Source organism: Amblyraja radiata, chromosome 7 (assembly GCF_010909765.2).
Source record: "Amblyraja radiata isolate CabotCenter1 chromosome 7, sAmbRad1.1.pri, whole genome shotgun sequence".
Classification (NCBI taxonomy): Eukaryota; Metazoa; Chordata; class Chondrichthyes; order Rajiformes; family Rajidae; genus Amblyraja; species Amblyraja radiata.
The window spans coordinates 55,237,578-55,261,451 of NC_045962.1; the positions used below are offsets into that span (position 1 = coordinate 55,237,578).

General features: G+C 41.1%; 1 protein-coding gene across 5 annotated transcripts in view; it reads left to right on the plus strand.

Moving 5' to 3' along the window:
* The window catches only part of vps8 (VPS8 subunit of CORVET complex), a 420,899-nt gene that overhangs the window by 228,577 nt on the left and 168,448 nt on the right, over window positions 1-23,874 (plus strand). For all 5 annotated transcript variants that reach the window (XM_033024588.1, XM_033024585.1, XM_033024586.1 and 2 more), the window contains one exon: window positions 14,334-14,414. In XM_033024588.1, the coding sequence (XP_032880479.1) occupies window positions 14,334-14,414 (81 nt within the window). The remainder of the gene's footprint in view (window positions 1-14,333; window positions 14,415-23,874) is intronic.

Sequence of the window (23,874 nt, forward strand, 5' to 3'; positions counted from 1 at the left end):
AAACAGCACTTTATGGAGTTCCTATAGCATAACAATGAACTTGTGTGTTCATGGTAGGCTGCTCTGGAAGGTTAGATCGCATGTGATCCAAGGAGAAATAGCTGAATGGATGGCAAATTAGCTTCATGGAAAGAAGCAGAGGGTGATGGTGGAAGGTTGCTTCTCAAACTGGAGGCCTGTGACAAGTGGTGTGCCTCAGGGTTCGGTGCTGGGCCCGTTACTGTTTGACATCTACATTAATTATTTGGATGAGAACATACAGGGCAAGATTAGAAAGTTTGCTGATGATACAAAAGTGGGTGATTTTGCAGATAGTGAAGATGGTTTTGAAAGATTGCAGCAGGATAAGAATCGATTGGCCAGATGGGCTGAGGAATGGTTGATGGAATTTATTACAGAGAAGTGTGAGGTGTTGCATTTTGGGACGTCTAACAAGGGCAGGACCTACGCAGTGAATGGTAGGCCTCTGGGGAGTGTTGGAGAGCAGAGGGATCTAAGAGTGCAGGTGCATGGTTCTTTGAAGGTCGAGCCGCAGGTAGATAAGGTGGTCAAAAAGGCTTTTGGCACATTGACCTTCAGTCAGAATATTGAGTATGGAAGTTGCGAAGTCATGTTGCAGTTGTATAAGATGTTGGCCATTGATCTCATCTCATAGAATTTTCATCAATGCCCCTGATGGTGTTTGTTTATGCATCAAAGACTCTGCTGCAGATAACTACAACACCAAAAATTGAGTACAGTTTCAGATATCTGTTGGTGAAGGATGGAGTTGAGGTTCGAAAATGTAGATTGTTATCAGGAAGAATAATACACTCCGACTCGAAAAATCGACCATCTATTTGCCTCATCAGAAGTTGTTCGACCTGCAGCATTCCTGCAGCAGTTTCTTTTTGACAACAATACACACTAGCTATCATACTTCAGCATGGGGATGCTTTTTTGATTTCTCTAGCTTTCTCTGTGTCAAGTCTGATTCTTGAGCTGACCGTAGAACTCAACCCTTGTCAGGATCATCATGGGGTGTATGCCCTATTGACACTAAAGATTTTTGGGGAATCATCAAATGAAGCTGATCAATCTCTATTCCAAGTTTGAGTTCAAAACCATGTATTGTCTTTCTGCTGACTGGATGGCACGCAACAAAAGCTTTTCACTGTACCCGTGACAATAACCGAAACAAACAAAAATAACCATAACATTTCAACCCAAGCCTGATAAACAAACACTGTTCATCAGTTGGTCGTGACACCTGCCATTCAAGACCTTGAGTAAATATATTGCAGCATTAACATTTCACACCACCATCTTCATGCAGTCAGCTGGAATTTTATTTCTACACTGGAATGATTTGACACACTAAACATCTGCAGATCTATGGGGAAGTTGGCAGAGCTGTGCCAGGAACTAATGATTGTTGTAAATGAGATTTTAGATTTGCTCCACGTCTTGTTTGCAATTCGTTAAGATTCTCATAATGATGTGACTGTGGGAATTACTAACACTTGTCAAACTAAATCACAAAGATTAAACATGAGCATTTTTTTAGGGTTGGAACTACAGTGTTTCTTGTCAATATGTATTCCTCATGGATCTGTAAAATTAATAATGTCGCCTCATTTCAATGCTTGTCATTTTTATTCAAAGCTGTGAAAGATGTAGGAGTTTGCTTATTGTGTCACAGATTCTCAGTAATGACACAAAAGCCTTCAATTAAAGCTTCAAAATCTACCAATTATGTAGCACGTTGTTTTTACCTCTGCAGGAATGGGATTAATTTGCTCCTGTCATTAATAGTGTATTGACTTGAAATGTTAAGGGCCTGTCCCATTATGGCGACCTAATTTGCGAGTTTAGAAGAGTTTGCGCTCGCCACAAACTCGCAGCATGGTCGACACCTAGGAGGTCACTGTAACTCTCCTTCATGCTCGAGAGAAGTTCCCGCATACTCTCGGCCTCAGTTTGGTTGAGGAAAATGTTTCAATATGCTGAAAATTTTTCCGCAAGTAAAAATTGGTTGGCATATTTCTTTTGAACTCGTAGTGCAGTGGTAGTGGGGTCGCCATGTAGTTATAGGTAGTCGAGGTAACATAGTTTAGTTTATTGTCACGTGTAGCAAGGTACAGTGAAAAGCTTTTTTGTTGCATGCTACCCAGTCGGGGAAAGACTATACATGATTACAACCAAGCCATCCACAATGTACAGATATAGGATAATGGGAATCATGTTTAGTGCAAGATAAAGTCCAGTAAATTCTAATTAAAGATAGTCTGAGGGTCTCCAAGGATGTAGAAGGTAGCTCAGGACTGCTCTCTAGTTGCTAGTCCAGGACAAGTTGCTAGTGATATTTACTTCTAGAAACTTGAAGCTTTCAACCATCTCTACTTTGGCGTCATCAATGTATATCAGGGTATGTGTACTACTTCACCACTGTCTCCTATGTCTTGCTGACATTGGGAGAAAGATTGTTGTCTTGATACCTGGTATCAAAGTTCTCTATTTCCATCCTGCACTCCGTCTCGTCATTATTAGATATCTGGTCAACCATGGTGGTGGTGCCACAAATTTGTAGATTGAGTTGGATTTGTACTTGGCTGTGCATTTGTGGGTGTAAAAGAGTAAAGAAGGGGGCTGAGAACACATCCTCGTGTTGAGCATTATCGCAGAGAATGATTTCCTTACTGATTGTGTCAAGAAGTTGAGGATCCAGTTGCAGAGATGAGTGCTGAATCCATTCTATGAGTTTGGAGATCAGCTTGGATGGGATAATGGATTTGAATGCAGACCAGTAGTCCATGAATAGGTGTCTGATATAGGTGTCTCTCTTATCCAGGTGTTCCAGGAATGAGTGTAAGGCCAGGGGGATGGCATCAGCCATGGACCTATTTTGGCAGTAGGTGAACTGCAGTGGGTCAAGGTTGTTTGGTAGACTGTATGTTCTGTAACCAACCTCAGCAATCTATAATGGTGAATGTCAAGGCCACTGGACGGTAGTTAAGGCATGAGATCTTGCTTTTCTTTGGCACCGGAATGGTCTTTTTGAAGCAGGTGGGTCAGAACAGAGTAGGAAGAGATTAAAGATGTCCGTGAATACTCCTGCTCGTTGGTCTGCACAATTCATAAGGACGTGGCCAGTGAGTCCGTCCTGGCCCGTTGCTTTCCATGGGTTCACCCCCAGGAAGGTCGATCTAACTTCTGTAACAATGACCCTGGGAATAGGCGCACTTGAGTCTGATTGGACAGATGTCATCACCCCATTGGCCTTCTGCTTAAAGTGAACATAGAATGCATTAAGTTCAGCAGGTAGGGCTGCACTATCACCAGTGATGTTGCCTGACTTTGCCTTGCAGCCAGTTATAGTATTTAGACCTTGCTACATTCTGCGGGTGTCCGAATGATTGTACTGGTACTAAAGTTTATCCCGGTATTGTCTCTTGGCACTCTTGATGGCTTTGCTAAGATCATAGTGAGCTTTCTTGTACTGCTCGGGATCGTTTGACTTGTATGTAGCGGACCTGGCCTTCACCTGGGAATGCACCTCATGGTGTGAGCCGAAGCACCCATTCCTGTGCTGTACAGGCCTATGTTCTAAGTTTCTGGAAAATCTGTGGCGAGGGCCTCAGTTTTGATGTCCTTGCACATGGTAAACTGCAGTTTCATCTTGTGTGTATCAGGAGATTAAAAGAGGTTTGTTATTTCCTGCCTAATAATACGGTTTTAAGTTGGAAAAAGCATTTCCAATTAGAGAATGTGAACACAATTGATGGTGAGCGGTGTGTGAGAGAAGCCAGAGGTAGCTTATCCAAACAAAACATTTTGAAAACCATTAAAGTGACTCTGTAAAATTACAGAAGCTACAGCAATTCCCTGGAAACGATTTGCAAACATTGCAGTATCTTTTCATTGTATTCTTAGAATACTATTTTGAAGGAACACTGCCAGCATTAATTGAATAGCTTAAGAAACAAATTGGCATGGTTTAAATCCAGTTAAACAGAAATGCTGTTTTGAAGTACAATACTTTTCATTATGGAATGTTAATGATGCAATCTTCACTTGAACTCTGACAATTTAAATATGCAGTGAAATGAAACTACTTAAGTGAAGTGAACCCAGGCTTTTGACAGGTTAATCTATTAATTTAGTACATTTTCCCATCCTATACCTCCTGCTGGAAGCATTAAAATAAGTTTTCACGCGAAAAGTTAATTACTTATGTAACTGTAGTCCTGTTCTTCATAATCCTCTCCACTGAAATACTAAAACTCAATCAGCTGAACAATGGTGTTCTATTGTGACATTGGAATTGCATACTACAGGCAGGTACGTGAATAGATTTCTAGATGTTTTGACGTGGGAGAACCTCGGATAAGGGGATATAGGGTCAGGGTAAGGAGCCAGTCATTTAAAAGTGAGGTGGGTGGAAGTTATTTTCTCATAGAGGATAGTGAATCTCTTGAATTCTCTACCACAGAGAATTGTGGAGGTTAGTTCATTATTAGGTTGAATGGAGATCTGTGGCTGCAGTAACTTGTTATAGTTCCCAATCTCCTCAAGGTCTTATCACTCCAGCCATTCCAGAGGCAAATGGGTCTAGAACAATGACTCAACTCAACCAATGCAAACTGAACTTTCAGATGGACCACCATAAATGTGTTGGCCTTCTGACAACTTATACTGCGAGAAGTGCGAGTTGATTTCTATTGTCTGCTGTGCATAACCTTTAAAATCTGTTATTCTTGAAATCAGATTTTTGTCTCAAAAAATTCTTAGAGCGGCACAATGGTAGAGTTGCTGCCTGACAGCACTAGAAGCCTGGGTTTGATCCTGATTCCGGTGGTGTCTGTAGGGAGGTTCTACGTTCTCTCTGTGGGTTTCCTCAGGATTTGTAGGTTAATTGGTTTCTGTAAATTGTCCCTCGTGTGTTGGATAGAACTAGTGTACAGATGATCGCTGGGCGGTGCAGACTCGGTAGGCCGAAGGGCATGTTTCCACAGTAAACGCTCTAAACTAAAGTAAAAAGGTGTTTTTACTGTGCCAAAATGCCTTTGATTAGACATATTTAGGAATAGCTGAAAAAATGTAAATAAGTGAAAACCATTGTTAATATGTTTTGCATGTCTTCTAACGTGAGTATACATTTTTGGAATTTATAAGCTGGAAAGAGTGCAAAGAAGATTTGGAAGAATGTTGTCGGGACGTGAAGGGCTGAGTTTAGGGAGAGGTTAAGCAGGCTGGGACTTCATTTCTTGGAGCGTAGGAGACTGAGAAGTGATCTGATGAAGGTGTATTAAATCACGAGATTAAATCACGCATAGGGCGCATGCACAGTCTAATTTCTCTTAGGATAGGAAAATCAAGGAATAGAAGGTGCAGGAATATGTTGAGGGGGGAAAGATTTAATTGGAACCTGAGGGGCAACCTTTTCACATAAAGGGTCGTATGAAAATGAAACAAGCTGGCAGAAGTGGCTTGTACATATGTTGCTTATATAGAAGTGGCTTGAGGCAGATACAATAATAACATTTAAAATACATTTGGATAGGTTCTTTGAAAGGAAACATTTAGAGGAACGAGCTTAGATCGAGCATCTTGGTAGGCATTGTCGAGTTGGCCCAAAGGGCCTGTTTCTGTGCTGCATTACTCTTTGACTCTGTGACTGTTAATTATTCTTAGCAGTGTAATAAATGCAAGAATTTCAAGTCATGCATAATATTTTCATAATTTAATTTTAAACCCAAATATATGATGCTCTGGCAAATATTATTTTGGTCTTTGAATCTAATGTCTTAAAATGCATCATGAAGTGATCTGCACATGAAATCACAATCTGGCATTTAACAAGTACAAAGCATTAATAGGCCTCAAAGAATCTGAGAGGTGTAATTGAAAATAAATTGTGTTTATAAAAAATTGGGCACAATGCCAGTTCAAGGGACTGAGTTTAAAGAATTCAAACAATAAATGAAATGTGAAAGGCAAGATGGATCTTTTTTTTTAATCTCCATGTAACAGAAACTAGTGATTAACTAGTGATTTGTGAACCAATCCACTATTCAGTAGATTATATCATTATGTAGTTCTTATCAAGTATGTTTGATCCAAACTTGCATCAGTTGACTGCTCCCACTCTCCCAATCAGCCATGCTAAAGAGTGCACAAAGTGGCTTTTTGGCTGAATGCTTCCTTTTCTCAGACTTTTAAGGCAAACCCTCCTGAGAGTTTTGCTGTCAAATAAATAACTGACTAGTCATGGGAGGAGGAAAGAACAGGGAAAGCTCTGTTTATTTAGTTTTATTCTGGAACAATTGAAAGAAGTGATGGCATCAGCATAAGATGCCATTCAACCCATTTCTAGCGTTATCAAGAGAGAGTTGGATGTGGCTCTTAGGGCTAATGGAATCAAGGGATATGGGGAGAAAGCAGGAACGGGGTACCGATTCTGGATGATCAGCCGTGATCATATTGAATGGCGGTGCTAACTCGAAGGGCTGAAAGGCCTACTCCTGCACCTATTTTCTATCTTGTTTCAGAACTGGTAAGGAAACATAATAGTAAGATTAAATGAGAACTTACCAGTTTGAATTTTGATCTTTATTTTATGAGGAGTAACGTTGAGGGATTACGTGAAGACCCCGCCTGTACGCATGCGTGTCAATCTTCAAAGCAGCGGTGTGAAATCACAGACAACAGTAAATGAACTGAACATAGTAAGATTAGAGAAATAGGATACCAGTTGAACTTTATGATCGAGGGTGGGCGTGGAGGGCACGTAATCCCTCAACATTACTCCTCATAAAATAAACATCAAACTTCAAACGGGTAAGTTCTCGTTTAATCTTACTATTTTACTTCGGAGTCACGTGAGTGACTACATGAAGATTTTAAAGCTCTGTGATTTCATGCCGTGGAACCGAGTCCAGGCGTCATACACTGCATCAGTAGGCCAATGATGAGTGAACATTAAGAATGCATTCAAACATGACATAGATATAGACATGTTGATGCTATTAATGAACAATAGTGGCAATAGTAACCTCCCTCAACCTGGAGGAAGTATGAACCATACCTAACATAGAGTTGGAAAATACCCCTGATCTGGCAATAGGTTTATTCTGAATATTTGGACAGATTAATAGTTTGACCATCCTGCAACCGCTAGGATGTGGTCCATCCGTGCTGCTGAGGTATAGCGGTCCTGGTGGAGTGAGACTCAATGTCAATGTATATTCCTGTATATGCCAGACCCATATAACCATCTGGAGAAGGTTCGTAGTGATTCCTTCTAACGAGGTTTTATGTAACTAACAATATTGCTGTCAGAGCCTATAAGGCTCTTAACAACCTTGTCATACTAGTGTAGATGTGTGATCACACGCAACCCAAGGTCCATGGGATATGCAACATCTAGTTTGGTCTTGTGTCCCTGTCTAATCTGCTTGACTAATCATAAACAAAACATGTTATTATAGCCCGCAGATATGATCATCCTATCCATTGTAGCAATAACTGGACCCGTAGCGCTGTACTCAGTGCCATGGTGTAATCACTAGTACGTGAGTATGACCATGGACAGGGATGTTGCTGGTGCCCATTGGCGAAGTGACGTAGTACAATGTTAACAACCCATATCTCTGTGTCCCTATGCCTGGGAGGTTTTAAGTTGACGATACCTTCATATTCTAGATGTCAGAGGGTGAGACCGGACAGAGTGGTTTATGTTCTCCGCAGCCAAATGATGAGGAGGTACTTCAGGCACAGTAATGGAATGTTAACTTAATGTTATAATCCCATAAAACTGAATTTCAATGTGTCAGTCATCCGTGCCGTATTAAACGTAAGGAAGCATAAACAATGCTTCCCTTCTCCTATGCAGATTGCTGCTATTTGGTGCTATCCCTGCAATCTGTAGTGAGCACTCCTAATGCTTATGGTTTGACAACCCGAGCCGCAGGAATGATCTCTCAGAGTCTGTAAGTCTATGAATTGATTATATCATGCGGAGGATGGTTTTGACATCACAACTGAACCAGCATCTTTTTTATTCGGAAATAACCATGTAAGGTTTATGCTCATTCTTCGCCTCAGCGGGAGCCATAGGTATATAACCCAGGCAGGCACTATGAAAACCCGGAAGCGGGAATCTTGCTGAATTTTGCAAGACCCGTCTATTGAGGCCAAATGGAGGAAGACATAAAAGAACATTCCTCCCTAGTGTAGCGAGAATGCACCCTTCGCCACTAATATGCCTCGTTCACTGTTGATTGAGCCTGGATGCAAGCATCTCAATACTTAGTGTTCCATTGATCCACAATGTCATTAAATACTTTGTGATCACACATTCATTCTGTGTTGTCATTGATTGTGCATAATAATACACCAGTGCTAAATGCGGTTTGGTAAAACTATCACCGGATACTTTGATTTGATTGTACCTTTGTGATTAACATATACCACCAACAAAGTGTATCACCTTGGACTTGTGAATGCAGTTTATGCATATCCACACACCCTATAATGCACAGAATGCACCTGGTGTCCATTGGCAGTTGATACCGTGACTGAACACTTGATAACTCATGCTAATCCCATCTGCCTCCGTAACTAGAGATGGTATTAGTAAATTACCCATCTTTGGGCAATAGCATCAGTTTGGAAATGACTGAAGATTTACGGATGAGAGGTTTTAGTGGAGCAAAGCTGTCCATCATTGTGACTTTGATAGTTTCAGCTAAAAATAGCAGAGGTCTAATTTTTTGTCTCAGAGCTGACCCCAGACAAATAAATGGATGGTTGTATCCCAATAATCAATAGTTTCAGTTGGTATCAACTTAATTTAAATTTAACTGGACGGGTGTGAACCCATTTCTCAAATATAGCTATGTTGCTGATAAGGCTAATTTAGTAAAATACAGTATGTTCAATATTATCCAGATTGGCCTTGCCACTTATTTGTTAGCTCTGTGCAGTCGAAGCACTGATTGTAGTGATTTGGTAAATAAGCTGGAAACTGGAGTTAGCCCATTTTGCAACGCACTGAGTGTATCATTGCCTCATCCAATTAAATTTCAAATATCTTCAACCCTGTGAGCGGAAATGATCACATGGAAGTTATTCAGAAAAGTCTATACTGCACATGCGGGTTGAGGCTGTTGATAATGATCAGTCCATATCCCATTCTGGTGAGCCTGCCTTGAAAGTCAACTCCAACCATACCTGTGTGCAGTATAAACTAATCTTATGTTATCCCAAACCAGTGTAAATATTCAAACCAGTTTAATATTACCAACTTGTATCCATGACAGGAGACATCATCGATGTGGTTCCATACCTTTATCCATATGGGAGGACTTGCGCAACCCGACCCAGGAGCTGCCTCAAACATATGTGCATGATTTTGCACCTGCTCCTGGGAGGTAGAGGAGCTCAAGTACGGGGTTGGCGCATCTTCCAGGAAGGCCGTTCTGGGCTGTGGCCTAAAAAAGACCTTTGTCCTGGTTGTACGGCCTTCAAGCTTTCACCAGCTTCAGTTCATCGTGGTTTGCTGGTGGGTGCGTAGGGGTGCTGCCGCCGAAGATGTGAGGTCGCGTGATGATGTGGCCTTCCTGAACCCGACGGCCACTCGTCGAGCTCCTGCTGCTGGTAGTGTTGTTCCTGCACCCCCTGCACACTTCTGGTATCTTCAGCCAAACCCCTGTCTTCAGAGTCAGCCCAGAAGTGACTCCTAATGCTCCCCTCTGCATTATGCAGCCCTCAATAAGGTGCTGCCATGGGCGTCCTAGGACCCCATGGTGACTAGATTCCATATACCGGAGCATGTCACATTGGAGCTTCTGCTCCATCAACCGCTCCATGCAGGATATGCAATCACATGCTCCCGCCGGCGGTGATTCTTCACAGCCCGACTCGTCCGAGTCTTCGGCCTATCCAACTTCTGCTTGGCCTTCCCACCAGTCTGTGGTGTCGATTCCGACTGTGCAGGTGCCAGGTCGGAGACTGCTGATCAATAGCGATCCAGGTGCAGTCTACCGCTGCTGACTGCCCGCAATTCCGCGGTCCTCCGCAGTCAGTCTGGATGCGGTCCATTCCTGTAACATATTCTCACAAAATAGCACAAAACGACCTTCGAGTAAGGAATTTACCTGCATGTTCTTTTTAAACCTTCTGCTGCGGGGCAACGCTCATCCCGAGCCTGGTCTCGTGATCGTAGTTTGTTACAGCTGGGGTTCCCTCTGTGGTCCTTGTAGAAAGGCTTCCATTGCGGGTTATTTCTCCCCCGAGCTTTTTCTCCGCGGTCCCTTATAGCAGGGCTTCTCCGCGATATTCTCCAGTCGGGGCTCCCCCCCCCCCCCCCCCGATCTGGGTATCCCCGCAGTAACTGCAGCCGGGATATCCCCGCGGTCCCTATAAAAGGGATAGCCGTGATTTACAAAGTCGGGGGGGGGGGGAGGGTATATGAGGCCGTTGGTTTTACTGCCAGCGGCTCAGTAGGCGACTTACCGCTGCCCGCTCCCCACATCCCGCAGTCTATGGAGCAGGTTCTCCAGGTGCCACCGGCACCAATATGATGCCGCTGGCTCTACCGCCAGCGGCTCCAAAGCGAATCCACCGCCGCCCGCTCCCCGTATTTCACGGTCTCCCGAGCGGGTTCTCCACCAATATGAAGCCGCTGGTTCTACCCCCAGCGGCTCAAAGGTGAATTCACCGTCGCTCGCTACCCGCATTCCACGGTCTTCCGAGCGCCTAGGTCCGTGGGCGGAATTAACCGTGACCGGGGTTCCCTGAAGTTCGTGACTGGGGTCTCCCCTCCACCCCGATTTAGCCCCGGACTTTTAGCAGGACCTCTAAGTAGAGGTTCCTGCAAGAAGATTTAAACCTCAGGTCTGTTGCTGGCAGGGGAATCATGTCCACCCTGCCAGTCGTAATGCAATGCGATAGACAATATGACACGCATGCGTACTGGCGGGGTCTTCACGTAGTCACTCACGTGACTCCGAAGTAAAATGACAAATTAAATTTGCTGCCGTGGTTCTTGTAAATCTCAGGCAGCGTGTAATGTAGTTTGTCATCATTGGCAGGGTTGGTGGCGCCTGCAAATGCCCACTTAAACCACATGCAGGACACATTGAGACTGCCCATGATATTTGTGGTTGTAAATCCTATTGACTTAAAATCTCAGTTAACAGCTTCCAAAGTATCTGATGTGCTGTCATGCTAACCAACAATAATGTTGTTTTATGTTATTAAAGTGCAAAAGGAATGTAGGTAACTTTAGTGTTTCTTGATTTAAGGAAGAATGATGTACCTCCTGCTCTAAGATTGAATAAGGGCCAAAACTCTGCAAAACTGAGACAAAAAACATCAGTGTGGATGAAGGGGTGCAACAGAGAAGGAAGGGTCTACATGCATTTGAGGCAGGAATGGTCTGAGGGTGGGTGGAAAGAGGTCAATGTATGCTGAAAATGAAGAGAGTTAAGGACTGGGAGGACTGAAGCGAAGAGGCAAAGAGAATAGGTTAGGGAGAAGAAAAGAGGAGGCATTGAACAAGGACGTATTTTCCTGTGTGTTCATGCACATGCAGCAAGGCTGATGTGCAGTCATCTTAGATCCCCCTTGTCACAGAGCCAAGGACTTGCTTGATCTCGTCTGTTGGTACCTGATGTATAACAACAATACCTCATTAAAATAAACTACACAAGGTCACATTCTACTCCTCAATGTACAGTTCAGGATCTGAAAAATTGGATCCTCATGGAGAGACCAAGCAGACTTAGATCAGAATGTCATCCTACCGTCAAGACCTGGGAACTTGTAGTTTTTACATCGATATTGCCTATCTGCGTAGGACACGACTGACAGGTGATGGTCAGCTCAAAGAACAAAGTCTCGACCCGAAACGTTGAGAAGGGATGAGTCAACCAGGGAGCTGCAGAGGGAACGGTCTCTGCGGAAGGCAGAAAGGGGTGGAGATGGGAAAATGTGGCTCGTGGCGGGATCCTGTTGGAGCTGGCGGATTATATGTTGTATGCGACGGCTAATGGGGTGGAAGGTAAGGATTAGGGGGGACTCTGTCTCTGTTGTGACTAGGGGGAGGGGGAGCAAGGGCAAATCTGCGGGGTACCGAGGAGACACGAGTGGGGGCCTCATCTATGATGGGAGAGGGGAACCCCCGTTCCCTGAAGAATGCGGCGTAGATGGAGGAATTGGGAGTAGGGGATAGAGTCTTTGCAGAAAGCATGGTGGGAAGAAGTGTAGTCGAGATAGTTGTGGGAGTCAGTGGGTTTGTAATAGACGTCAGTTAACAGTCTATTTCTTGTGATGGAGACTTAGATCAAGAAAGGGGAGGGAGGTGTCAGAGATGGTCCAAGTAAATTTGAATGCAGGATGGAAATTGGTGAAGTTGATGAAGTCCATGAGTTTTGCACTGGTGTAGGAGGTAGCACCGATGCAGTCATCAATGTAACGGAGATAGAGTTCGGGGATAGGGCCAGTGTGTGGACGGTTTCTGAAATCATGAATCGATCAACCAGCCACAATCCTTGCCGATATCTTCAATCTCATATTTCAACAGTCCATTGTCACCACGTGCTTCAAAGTAACCTCCATTGTTCTAGTCCCCATGAAAAATAAAGTGACCTGTCTCAATGAATACAGCGCGATAGCTCTAACATCAATCATAACAAAGTGACTAATGGAATGCCTCAGGGATCGGTGCTGAGCCCATTACTTTGTGTCCTCTATATCAATGATTTGGATGAGAAAGTACAAGGCATGTTTAGTAAATTTGCAGATGATATTTAAATAGGTGGTATTGTAGTCAGTGAAGATTGTTATCAAGAAATGTAGCGAGATCTTGACCAGCTGGGTGAGTGGGCTGAGGAATGACTAATGGAGTTTAATTCAGAAATGTGTGAGGTATTGCATCTTGAAAAATCAAACCACGGCGACCTACACAGTAAACGATAGGACCCTGGGGAGTGTCGTAGAGTAGATGATTACAGTAGTACAAGTGTGTAGTTTTCTTAACGTGGTTTCACAGGTTGATATAGTCTTGGAAAATGATTTTGTCATCATCAGGCAGGGAATTGAGTTTGCAAGTTGGGACATGTTACAGTTGGCAAAACATTGGTGAGACCACACTTAGAGTATTATGTTCTGTTTTGAGCATTTTGCTATAGGAAAGATGCCATAAAGCAGGAAAGAGTGCAGAGAGGTTATACAAGGATGTTGACAGGATTCGAGGACTAGAAACATAGAAAATAGGTGCAGGAGTAGGCCATCCGGTCCTTCGAGCCTGCACCGCCATTCAATATGATCATGGCTGATCATCCAACTCAGTATCCTGTACCTGCCTTCTCTCCATACCCCCTGATACCTTTAGCCACAAGGGCCACATCTAACTCCCTCTTAAATATACCCAATGAACTGGCCTCAACTACCTTCTGTGGCAGAGTTACTGTGGCTGACTACTGAGTTACAGGAGAGGTAGGGCAGGCTAAGACTTTATTTCTTGGAGTATAGTTCATCAAATTAAAGCTACATTTCTAAAATACTATCCTGACCTATTTCCTGAATAATTTCTCATTCAATAATGTTCCTTGCATTTATCTGCTTCAAAACCTTGGTCTTCTATTAACCATGTTCTTACCCATGTCAATGAAATTGCATTCCAGGATGCTACATTCAGTTACCCCATGTTGCTACATTCAATTCCAGCCTTACTTTACTGTACAAACACTGCAGTTCTGTGAATCTCTCCATTCATCTTTTCTGCCTTCTGACAGTAAACTGTAACCATGTGAAGGAAGAAACTGTAGATGCTGGTTTATACCGAAGATAGACATAAAATGCCGGAGTAACTCAGCAGGTCAGACAGCATCTCTGGAGAAAAAGGATGGGTAACTTTTTGGGTCAAAACCCTTCTTTGGATTTAAAGTATAAGGGGGGGAAACTGGATGTAGGAAAAGATCAGAACAAATCAGGGCCGCCAATAGATGACCAAAGAAGCCATGATGAGCCCATAATGACCCATTGTTGGCTGGTGCAAAAATTGGGCCAGCAAACCAAAAATTGTTGGCCCCAGAAAACCTTAACTATGTTTGCCTAACTTAGTACTCTCTTCTTTATCCCTTTCATCTTGCCTTTTCTGTCTAATCCTCAGCAGCATTCATTACAATACTTGAGAATAGTGGTGTTTGCACCACCTTTGAACAGTTTCTCTAAATAAAAGCTCTTTTAAAAAGTTTTTTTCTAATGAATTTTGACCTAATTGTCCTACTTTGACGTATGTGTATTTGAGATATTTAATAACTTGCCCCACATCTGGTTACATGCAGGATCCAATGTATGGGAAAGGAAAACTTGGAGAAATTCAAACCCTTATACTGGGAATGATAGACACATTCAATTACGAGCTGGTAAGTATAGGCATTGTAGTTTATACAAATTCTCTCATACAAATGACTTGTTGCCAATTGTAAAATTGTTTTTAAATGTGTAAAGTTAATGGAATTAATTTGAAACTATTATTAGTTCAAATAGATTTCGAATAGGTAGTGTGAATAAGGATAGACACAAAGTGCTAACTCAGTAACTCAGCGGATCAGGCAGCATCTCTGGAGATAAAGGATCTTGAGGGCTTTTTCACTATCTTGTATCTTCAGTCCTCGTTAGATATCACTGTTATCTAATACCTTCCTTGTTCATTACACTAATTAATGCTCACAAAATGTTTCGGAGTAAAACAAACATTTTACAAAAAAGTTATTTTTATTAAAATCTTGGGATGGTCCGATGACATGTTTGCCTGAAGACTGCACCTTTAGAAAAAATTCATATTTTCATATTTATAATTATTTGTCTATAATTTATTGGTGGAGAAATGCCCATTATGAAGAGATTTGCATTATCCACAATATTAAATAAGATGTATTGGTGTAAGACACAAGTCATGTACTGAAAGTTTGCCACCACAGAAATTAGATGGGTAAAATAAATATGGTTAGATATATTACTACCACTATTCTCAAGCATCGTAATGAAAATTGGATAATTGCCCATCATTTATGCTTAAAGATGTAATACTGCATGTGATAGATAGATTTCTTTTTTCTTTTTTAAAAAAATATTTTTATTAGAAGCAAACATATTATAAAATATAGTTACATATTATAGTAAAAAAACATATACATCAATCATACATTATTAAAATTTTCAATTTTCAATTAATTCTGCTTCTAGTGGGTTTTTTTAATATAGATAGAAAGAGAGAGAAAGAGAGAAAAAGAGAGAAAAAAGAATTACAAATATCAAAAAAGAGAAAAGGTGGAATGAATTACTTATAATACGTCATTGGGGATAAATTTGTAGATTATAAAGTATAACTTTTCATTTAATCCTGAGTTCAAGCTTCAGTTGGGTTTTCGTGCTGGGCCAATCTATCCCTTCAAATAGTTAATGAATGGAGCCCATATTTTAACAAAAGGTTCTTGTTTGTCCATCAAGACAAGTCTAATTATTTCTAGATGTAGGGTCTCTGACATTTCCACAATCCACATTTTAATTGTGGGGGTTATAGGGCCTTTCCAAAATTTTAATATTAATTTTTTCCCAGTTATTATACTGTAGTCGAGGAAGTTTCTTTGGCTTGTTGTGAGTGTTAAACTTTGTTCTGATGTCCCAAGTATTATTAATTTTTAGTCTGGATCCAATTTAGTATTAACAACTTCAGAAATTATTTCAAAAATATCAGTCCAGAAATGTTTAATTTTGTACAATTTGCAAAAGTATGTGTTAAATTGGCCTCTAGATGCAGACATTTATCACAAATAGGAGAAATATGTGGGAAGATTATATTTAGTTTTATTTTGGAGTAATGTAATCTGTGTAAGACTTTAAATTGTATTAAAGCATGTCTGGCATTTAACGAGCATTGATGTATATGCTGTAAACTTTCGACCCAAATATCTTTCGTTATAGGATGACCTAATTAATTTTCCCATGTGTATCTATATAGTTCCATTGGTGGTACTTCGTTGTTTAAGATGCTTATTCAAACATTCATCAAGAATTTCTGGTTCCCTAGTCCTATAAACTTGTGTATTAGATTTAACATAATCTCTAATATGTAGATATCTGAAGAAATTATTTGAGTGCAGTCCATGATTCTGTTGTAACTCTTGAAATGAAAGAAAGATGCCTTTCCTATAAAGATGTCCAATCTTTTTAATTCCATAATTTTTCCATTGTATGAAACCTTTATCCAATATGGATGGCTTGAATAAAGGATTATTTACAATGGGAAGACATAGTGGTATATTATTCAATTTTAAAGCTTTTTTTAATTGTTTCCAAATTCGTATTCCACTATGTATTATAGGGATTTCCTTATAGGTTTTTTTGTGCAGTTTTGTGGGAGCAAATATAATCGAACCAATTTCAAAAGGTAAACAGTCTTCCTTTTCCATCCTTAACCAATCTGGTTGTTGATTCATTTCTTCCAGCCAGAAATTCATGTTTTTAATATGGACTGCCCAGAAATAAAACAAGAAATTTGGCAAGGCCAAACTTCCATTTATCTTTGACTTGCATAAATGTTTTTTACTTATTCTATGATTCTTATAATCCCAAATAAAGCTTGTAACAATGGAATCGACTTTTTTGAGAAAAAAAAATTGGGATATATATCGGGATTAATTGAAATAGGTACAGTGGTTGCGGTAAGAAGATCATTTTTATAGCATTGAATTGGGAAGTGTTTTCCATGTAATGTATGGAAATTGAATTTTGTTATTGGCATGATTTCGCTTTTATTCCAATTAATTCTATATCCTGAAAACTGACCAAATTGAGTTATTAGATTTAATAGATTTGGAATACTAGTTTCTAACTTTGTAATATATATTAGTAAATCATCTGCATATAAAGAAATTTTATTACTTGTGTCTCTAGTGTTGTACCCGTGTATTCCTGGATGGGTTCTAATGTTTTCTGCTAATGGTTCAATTGCAAGAGCAAATAATAGTGGGGATAGTGAACATCCTTGTCTGCAACCTCTAGAAAGATTAAATTTAGTTGATAACATTTGGTTTGTTAATATTCTAGCTGTTGGGTTCGAGTATAACAATTTAACCCATGCACAGTACTTCTCTCCCAGTTGAAATGTTTCCATCACCGAAAATAAATATGACCATTCTACCTGGTCAAATGCTTTTTCAGCATCTAACGAAATAATTGCTTGACCTGCATTAGGAATTCTATTTGAGTATATAATATTGAATAGTCTTCTCAGATTATAAAATGAGTAACGTTTTGGAATAAAACCTGTTTGGTCGGGGTGTATTAATTTGTTTATCACCAAACTCAATCTATGAGATAGGATTTTGGTTAATATTTTCTGATCAGTATTTAAGAGAGCTATTGCTTTATATGAACCTGGGTCTTCAAGATCCTCATCCGTTTTTGATATAAGTATGATTGTAGATTCATTTAGAGTTTCTGGGAGTTTCTGTTGAGTGTAAGCGTATTTGTACAGTGTCTGTAGGCGGGGAGAAATCAGATCATAAATTTTTTAAATAAAATTCAGAGCTTAGACCATCAGGACCTGCGGCCTTTCCGTTTTTTAAAAAATCTAATGGACTCTTCGATATCTTTTACCGTAATTTCAGCACCAAGTGATTCTCTCTCTTTCTGATCTAAACCCGTAAGATTACATTTCTGTAGAAATGTTTCCATTCCTGCTGATTGTTCTGTCGTTTTAGATGAGTACAGTTTTTGATAGTATTGTAAAAATCCATCATTAATATCTTTAGGCAGTGTTAATGTTTCTCCCTTGTCTGATCTAATTTTGTAAATAGTTTTTTCCCCGTCCAGTTTACGAAGTTGACGCGCTAATAGTTTTTGTGGTTTATCACCAAATTCAAAATGTAATTGTTTTGTATGTTAATAAAGTTTTATAACTTGGTCTGATTGTATCTTGTTTAACTTATATTTCAGTACTGCAATTTTATTGTGTTTTACCATAGATGGTGCTGCTGCATTTTCTATGTCTAATTGCCTTATTTCCATTTCCAATGTCTGTTGTTTGGCCCTATTCCCTTTGTTAAGAAATGATTGGGAAGAGATTAATGCTCCTCGCACAAATGCTTTAAATGTTTCCCAAAGAAGAGAGGCAGAGATTCCAGGGCTATCATTAGCCTCAAAAAACATATGAATCTGTTTTACGAGGTATTCATTACATAGCTTTTCTTTTAAGATTTGGGGGTTAAGTCTCCATTGTGACTGTGTCTCGGCCATTCCGTTTAGTTTAATCATAAATGTTAGTGGAGCATGGTCCGAGATTATAATATTATGATATTGCGAATTATAGGTAAATGGGATAAGTTTAGAGTCTACTAAGAAATAGTCTATCCTTGAGTAGGTTTTATGCACTGGTGAGTAAAATGAATATTCTCGATCGGATGGGTTTTCAATTCTCCAAACATTCTTAATGTTGGTAGTATTAATATATGAGTTTAGAAATTCACTTGACTGAGATTTTTAATTTCTTTGTTGATGATCTATCCAAATAAGCATCCAGTGTACAATTTAAGTCTCCACCGATTATTAAGTTATGTTGTGTGCATTCCGGGATAATGTTGAGTATTCTCTTAAAAAACAGGGGGCTATCAAAATTTGGTCCATGCACATTAAGGAGAGTCACTTTTTTTGGGTATAACTCCCCTACTAATACAATATATCTGCCTTCGATATCTTCTATCGTTGATATATGTTTAAAGGGTATACCTTTACGAATTAATATTGCAACCCCTCTCGATTTATGTGAAAATGAAGAGTGATACGCTTTAGCAATCCATTTTGCTTTCAATCTATGTTGTGCTTCCTTTTTAAGATGTGTTTCCTGGAGAAATATTATATCTGCTTTAAGTGATTTTAAATGAGCTAATACTCTACCTCTCTTGATTGGTTCATTAATTCCCTTAACATTCCAGCTACAGAATTTAATTCCTTCACCCCCAATTTTCCTATTAACGTCTTGCATCTTGTGATTAGAGTGGTCTATGTTAGAGCAGATGGCTCAGCACACTAAACCCTACCTTATACCCGAACATCAGGTAGATGAATTTTAGGTCTCGTCGGTTTTCCATCCGGACATATCTCCTTAAATAAAATATATAATTCCATTCCAAATACAAAATATAATATTGTGGAAAAGGTAAAAAAATGTTGCGTTAGAAACGTGTAAAAAGTAGAAAAAGAAGAAAACTACAACTATGGTTAGTGCAGTTAGTGATAGCCACCCTAATGTGGCTAAACATCTAAGGACTTCCGTAGGTTTTCCGCAGATAGATTGATTTCAACACACAATCTTTATGTGAGTGCTCCGCCCTGCAGTTTCTCCGTACTGCACACACATTTTAAAGTGAGGAGTTACTGAGACTTTTGACCAATTTGTACAGGGTCTTTTTAAATAAACTCTGGACTGCTTTGATATACTGTTTGAATGAATCCTGCTGAGTAAATAGGTTTAGTTTGCTGCAGACTAATGTCCTGCCTCCAAGTATTACCCAAATTGATTTGACTGTCACAGTGGTATCAGTGGTTGCTGGTCCACAATAAGTGTACAATTAAAATAGTTAGATTTTGTTAATAAATTAAATATCACTGAGTATGATTAGAGCTTGTAGGTAAGTTAGCTGCTGCCAACAGTCAATCTCATTGTTTCTGGACAAATATCATCATGGTACTTTAAGCAGCTTTAAACAGCAAACTGGGGACTAATTATCTTTCTATATCTCAATGTGCCATTAGTGTCAGAAGAAGTTAGTTACCCTAATATCCCTAACATCTACTTGCCTTGAGTGATGTAATTCTCAATGCACCCAAGCTATTCCCAAACTAAATGCAAAAACAAAATTTAATGCAAGTGTAATTAAAAAATCAAGATTGGGTATTAGGATGGTCATTATGAGATGTTGAATCCTTATGTGAAAATGCAACATTTGAGATTCAATTTTATTTTGGAGTTGGCTTTATGTTAAGAGTCAAGAGCATTTAACAGGTGCGCCAATAACAACTTGGCACTAAACACCTCCAAGACCAAGGAGCTGATTATTGACTTCAGTAGGTCCCATTCTGGAGAATACGCCCCAATCTCCATTTACGGGGAAAGTGTGGAGAGAGTGTCCAGCTTTAAGTTTCTGGGCACTCACATTTCAGAAGACCTCACATGGTCCACAAACACCGCCGCGCTGGTCAAGAAGGCACAGCAACGACTGTTCTTCCTGAGGACATTAAAAAAGACTGGTCTGCCCCAACAGCTGCTGACATTGTTCTACCGCTGCACCACAGAGAGCATACTAACGTATGGCATCTCTGTGTGGTATCGCAGCTGCACGGAGGCGGAGAGGAGAGCTCTTCAGCGCGTCGTCAACAGAGCGCAGCGGATCATCGGGACAGAGCTACCAGCCTTGGAGGGCATCTACCACACGCGGTGCCTTAGGAAGGCCCTCAGCATCCATAAGGACTCATCACACCCCTGCCACGGTCTGTTTCAACTACTTCCCTCCGGCAGACGTTACAAGGCCTTCTACGCCGGAACCTCTAGACTCAGGAACAGTTTTATCCCAAGAGCTATAGCGGCTCTGAACCGGCCCTAATGAGTGACCCCCCACCCACCCCCTTTGGACAGTCTCCCTCAGATGGTCACGTCAATCAATTCAGCTTGTTTATTTATTTATTTATGTATTGTATTTATTTACCTTTCTTGTACATCAGTGGAGCTGCACACTAAATCTCGTTGCACTGACGTGCAATGACAATAAAAGATATATTATTATTATTATTATATTATAACTGATATATGTGCCAACAATGAAATTTTTGCAGCAGCATAACAGGCGTGTAAACATAAATACACATAAACAAAAATTAAATTAATTAATAACCATAATACTAGTGCAATAAAAACCCAAAGTCCTTAGTGCAACCAAAGACAGTTTGCAGTTTATAGTCGAGGTTATTGCAATGTGGTGTTCAAGAGCTTGATGGTCATTGGGGGGAAAATGCAATTCTTGAACCTGGAGGTCACAGTTTTTCTGATTCCTGCATCTTCTTTCCGATGGTAGGAGTGAAATGAGAATGTGGCCAGGGTGGTGTGGGTCATTGATTATTCTGGTTGCCTTTTTCAGATTCAGATTCAGATTCAGATTCAATTTTAATTGTCATTGTCAGTGTACAGTACAGAGACAACGAAGCATTTAGCATCTCCCTGGAAGAGCGACATAGCAAATGATTTGAATAAATAATAATAAGTGTCCGGGGGGGGGGGGGTGATTGGCAGTCACCGAGGTACGTTGTTGAGTAGAGTGACAGCCGCCAGGAAGAAGCTGTTCCTGGACCTGCTGGTTCGGCAACGGAGAGACCTGTAGCGCCTCCCGGATGGTATGAGGGTAAACAGTCCATGGTTGGGGTGAGAGCAGTCCTTGGCGATGCTGAGCGCCCTCCGCAGACAACGCTTGCTTTGGACAGACTCAATGGAGGGGAGTGAGGAACCGGTGATGCGTTGGGCAATTTTCACCACCCTCTGCAATGCCTTTCGGTCGGAGACAGAGCAGTTGCCATACCATACTGTGATGCAGTTGGTAAGGATGGTCTCGATGGTGCAGCGGTAGAAGTTCACCAGGATCTGAGGAGACAAATGGACCTTCTTCAGTCTCCTCAGGAAGAAGAGACGCTGGTGAGCCTTCTTGATCAGAGTTGAGGTATTGTGGGTCCAAGAGAGGTCATCGGAGATGTTGACTCCCAGGAACCTGAAGCTAGAAACACGTTCCACCTCCGTCCCGTTAATGTGGATGGGGGTGTGCGTGCCGCCCCTGGACTTCCTGAAGTCTACAATGAGCTCCTTGGTCTTCTTGGGGTTAAGGGCCAGGTTGTTGTCAGCGCACCATGCTGCTAAGTGCTGGACCTCCTCCCTGTAGGCCGACTCATCGTTGTTGCTGATGAGGCCAATCACCGTTGTATCATCTGCATACTTGATGATGGTGTTAGTACCATGTACAGGTGTGCAGTCATAGGTGAAGAGGGAGTAGAGGAGGGGGCTCAGCACACAGCCCTGTGGAACGCCGGTGTTCAGGGTGAGGGTTGAAGAGGTGTGCTTGTCTAACCTAACAGACTGGGGTCTGTTGGTTAGAAAGTCCAGTATCCAGTTGCAGAGGGAGGGGTCGATGCCCAGGTTACCGAGTTTGGTGATCAGTTTTGATGGTATAATGGTGTTGAATGCTGCGCTGTAATCGATGAACAGCATTCTTACGTAAGTGTCTCTGTTGTCGAGGTGGGAGAGGGCGGAGTGAAGTGCCGTTGAGATGGCATCCTCCGTACTCCTGTTCTTGCAGTAGGCAAACTGATAGGGATCCAGTGTGGGGGGTAGGCAGCTTTTGAGGTGTGCCAGGACCAGCCTCTCGAAGCACTTGGTGATGATGGGGGTAAGTGCAACTGGGCGGAAGTCGTTGAGGCTTGCCGCAGTGGAGTGTTTTGGCACTGGCACGATGGAGGTGGTTTTAAGGCACGTGGGGACAACTGCTTGGGCAAGTGACAGGTTGAAGATGTCAGTCCAGACGTCTGTCAGCTGCGCAACACAGGCCCTGAGCACGCGCCCGGGGATGCCGTCAGGGCCAGCAGTTTTACGTGCATTAGTCCTACTCAGTGCCACGTATACGTCGTAGGGGGTGAGTGAGGGGTTGGTGATCGGCAGGTAGCACAGCCTTGATGGCTGTCTCTAGATTGTCCCTGTCGAAGCGGCCATAGAAGTGATTAAGCTCCTCAAGGAAGGAGGCGTCGCTGGATGTGGGGGTGGCACCTCCAATAGATCCCTTTGATATGTGGTATTTGGTATTCAGTAGTTTTTAGAGGGTTCTCTTACAAACATAGATGCAAGTCACTGGATGGTCAGTGAGCTGTCAGTTTCTAAAGAGCCATCTTTTATATTAATTCCTTCTCTGTTCCTTAATATTGAGTTGTGGATATGCTATGCAGACCTATCACTCATATGGCCCTCTTAATTCTCTGACAAGCAATTGTTAGGCACTTCTGAAATTACTCTAGTTGTGATAAGACACACATCAGCTCAGACTGCTATTTTGCCTGAGGATTTAACATCTCATAATGACCATCCTAATGGCTAATCTCAATGTTCTAATTGCACATGCATTGGATTTTGCTTTTATGTGTTAAAAAAAAAAATTTAAATCTAAAAGGGGACTTCATTTGTGTGAATGCCAAAGCCATTTGTTAGTTATGCAAGAAGAGCCAGATCAACAAGTAAATCTAGAGAGTTGTTTTGTAACACAGGGTCCTTATGTTATGCTTTAATATTCTTACACTGTGATAATTAGCCATTATCTCATCCTATATCTGGCAGCATTTTGGGCAAATTTTAAGACAAGCTTTTCAGGCTTTGTAGAATACTTTGACATTATAATAGTGTTCCAAACTGTCTGACTTGATACATTTCCATGGAGTGATTAAATATTGAGCTTGCTTTTTTCTTCATTTTAATTTGCCATTGGCAGTCAATTGGCAGTTCTATACCAGCTTACAGTCTTGCATTCCAATGGGTAGAAGTAATTGGAGGCACAATAGAATGAATGCACTTGCTGGAATTTGTGCAAAAAAAAGGAGAGTTGCTGGAGGAACAGTGGGTGAGGCAACGTTTGTGGAGGGAAATGGACAGATGCATTTCGGGTCAGGACCCATCTTTGGACTAATTCAGTAGGAGAGAGGAAACAGGCTAGTTTGCCTGACATCTGTAGAGGGCAAAATGCAAGAGACTACCTTAGAAAAAAAGTCAACAGGACACTTGAAAAATGTTATAAGGTTAGA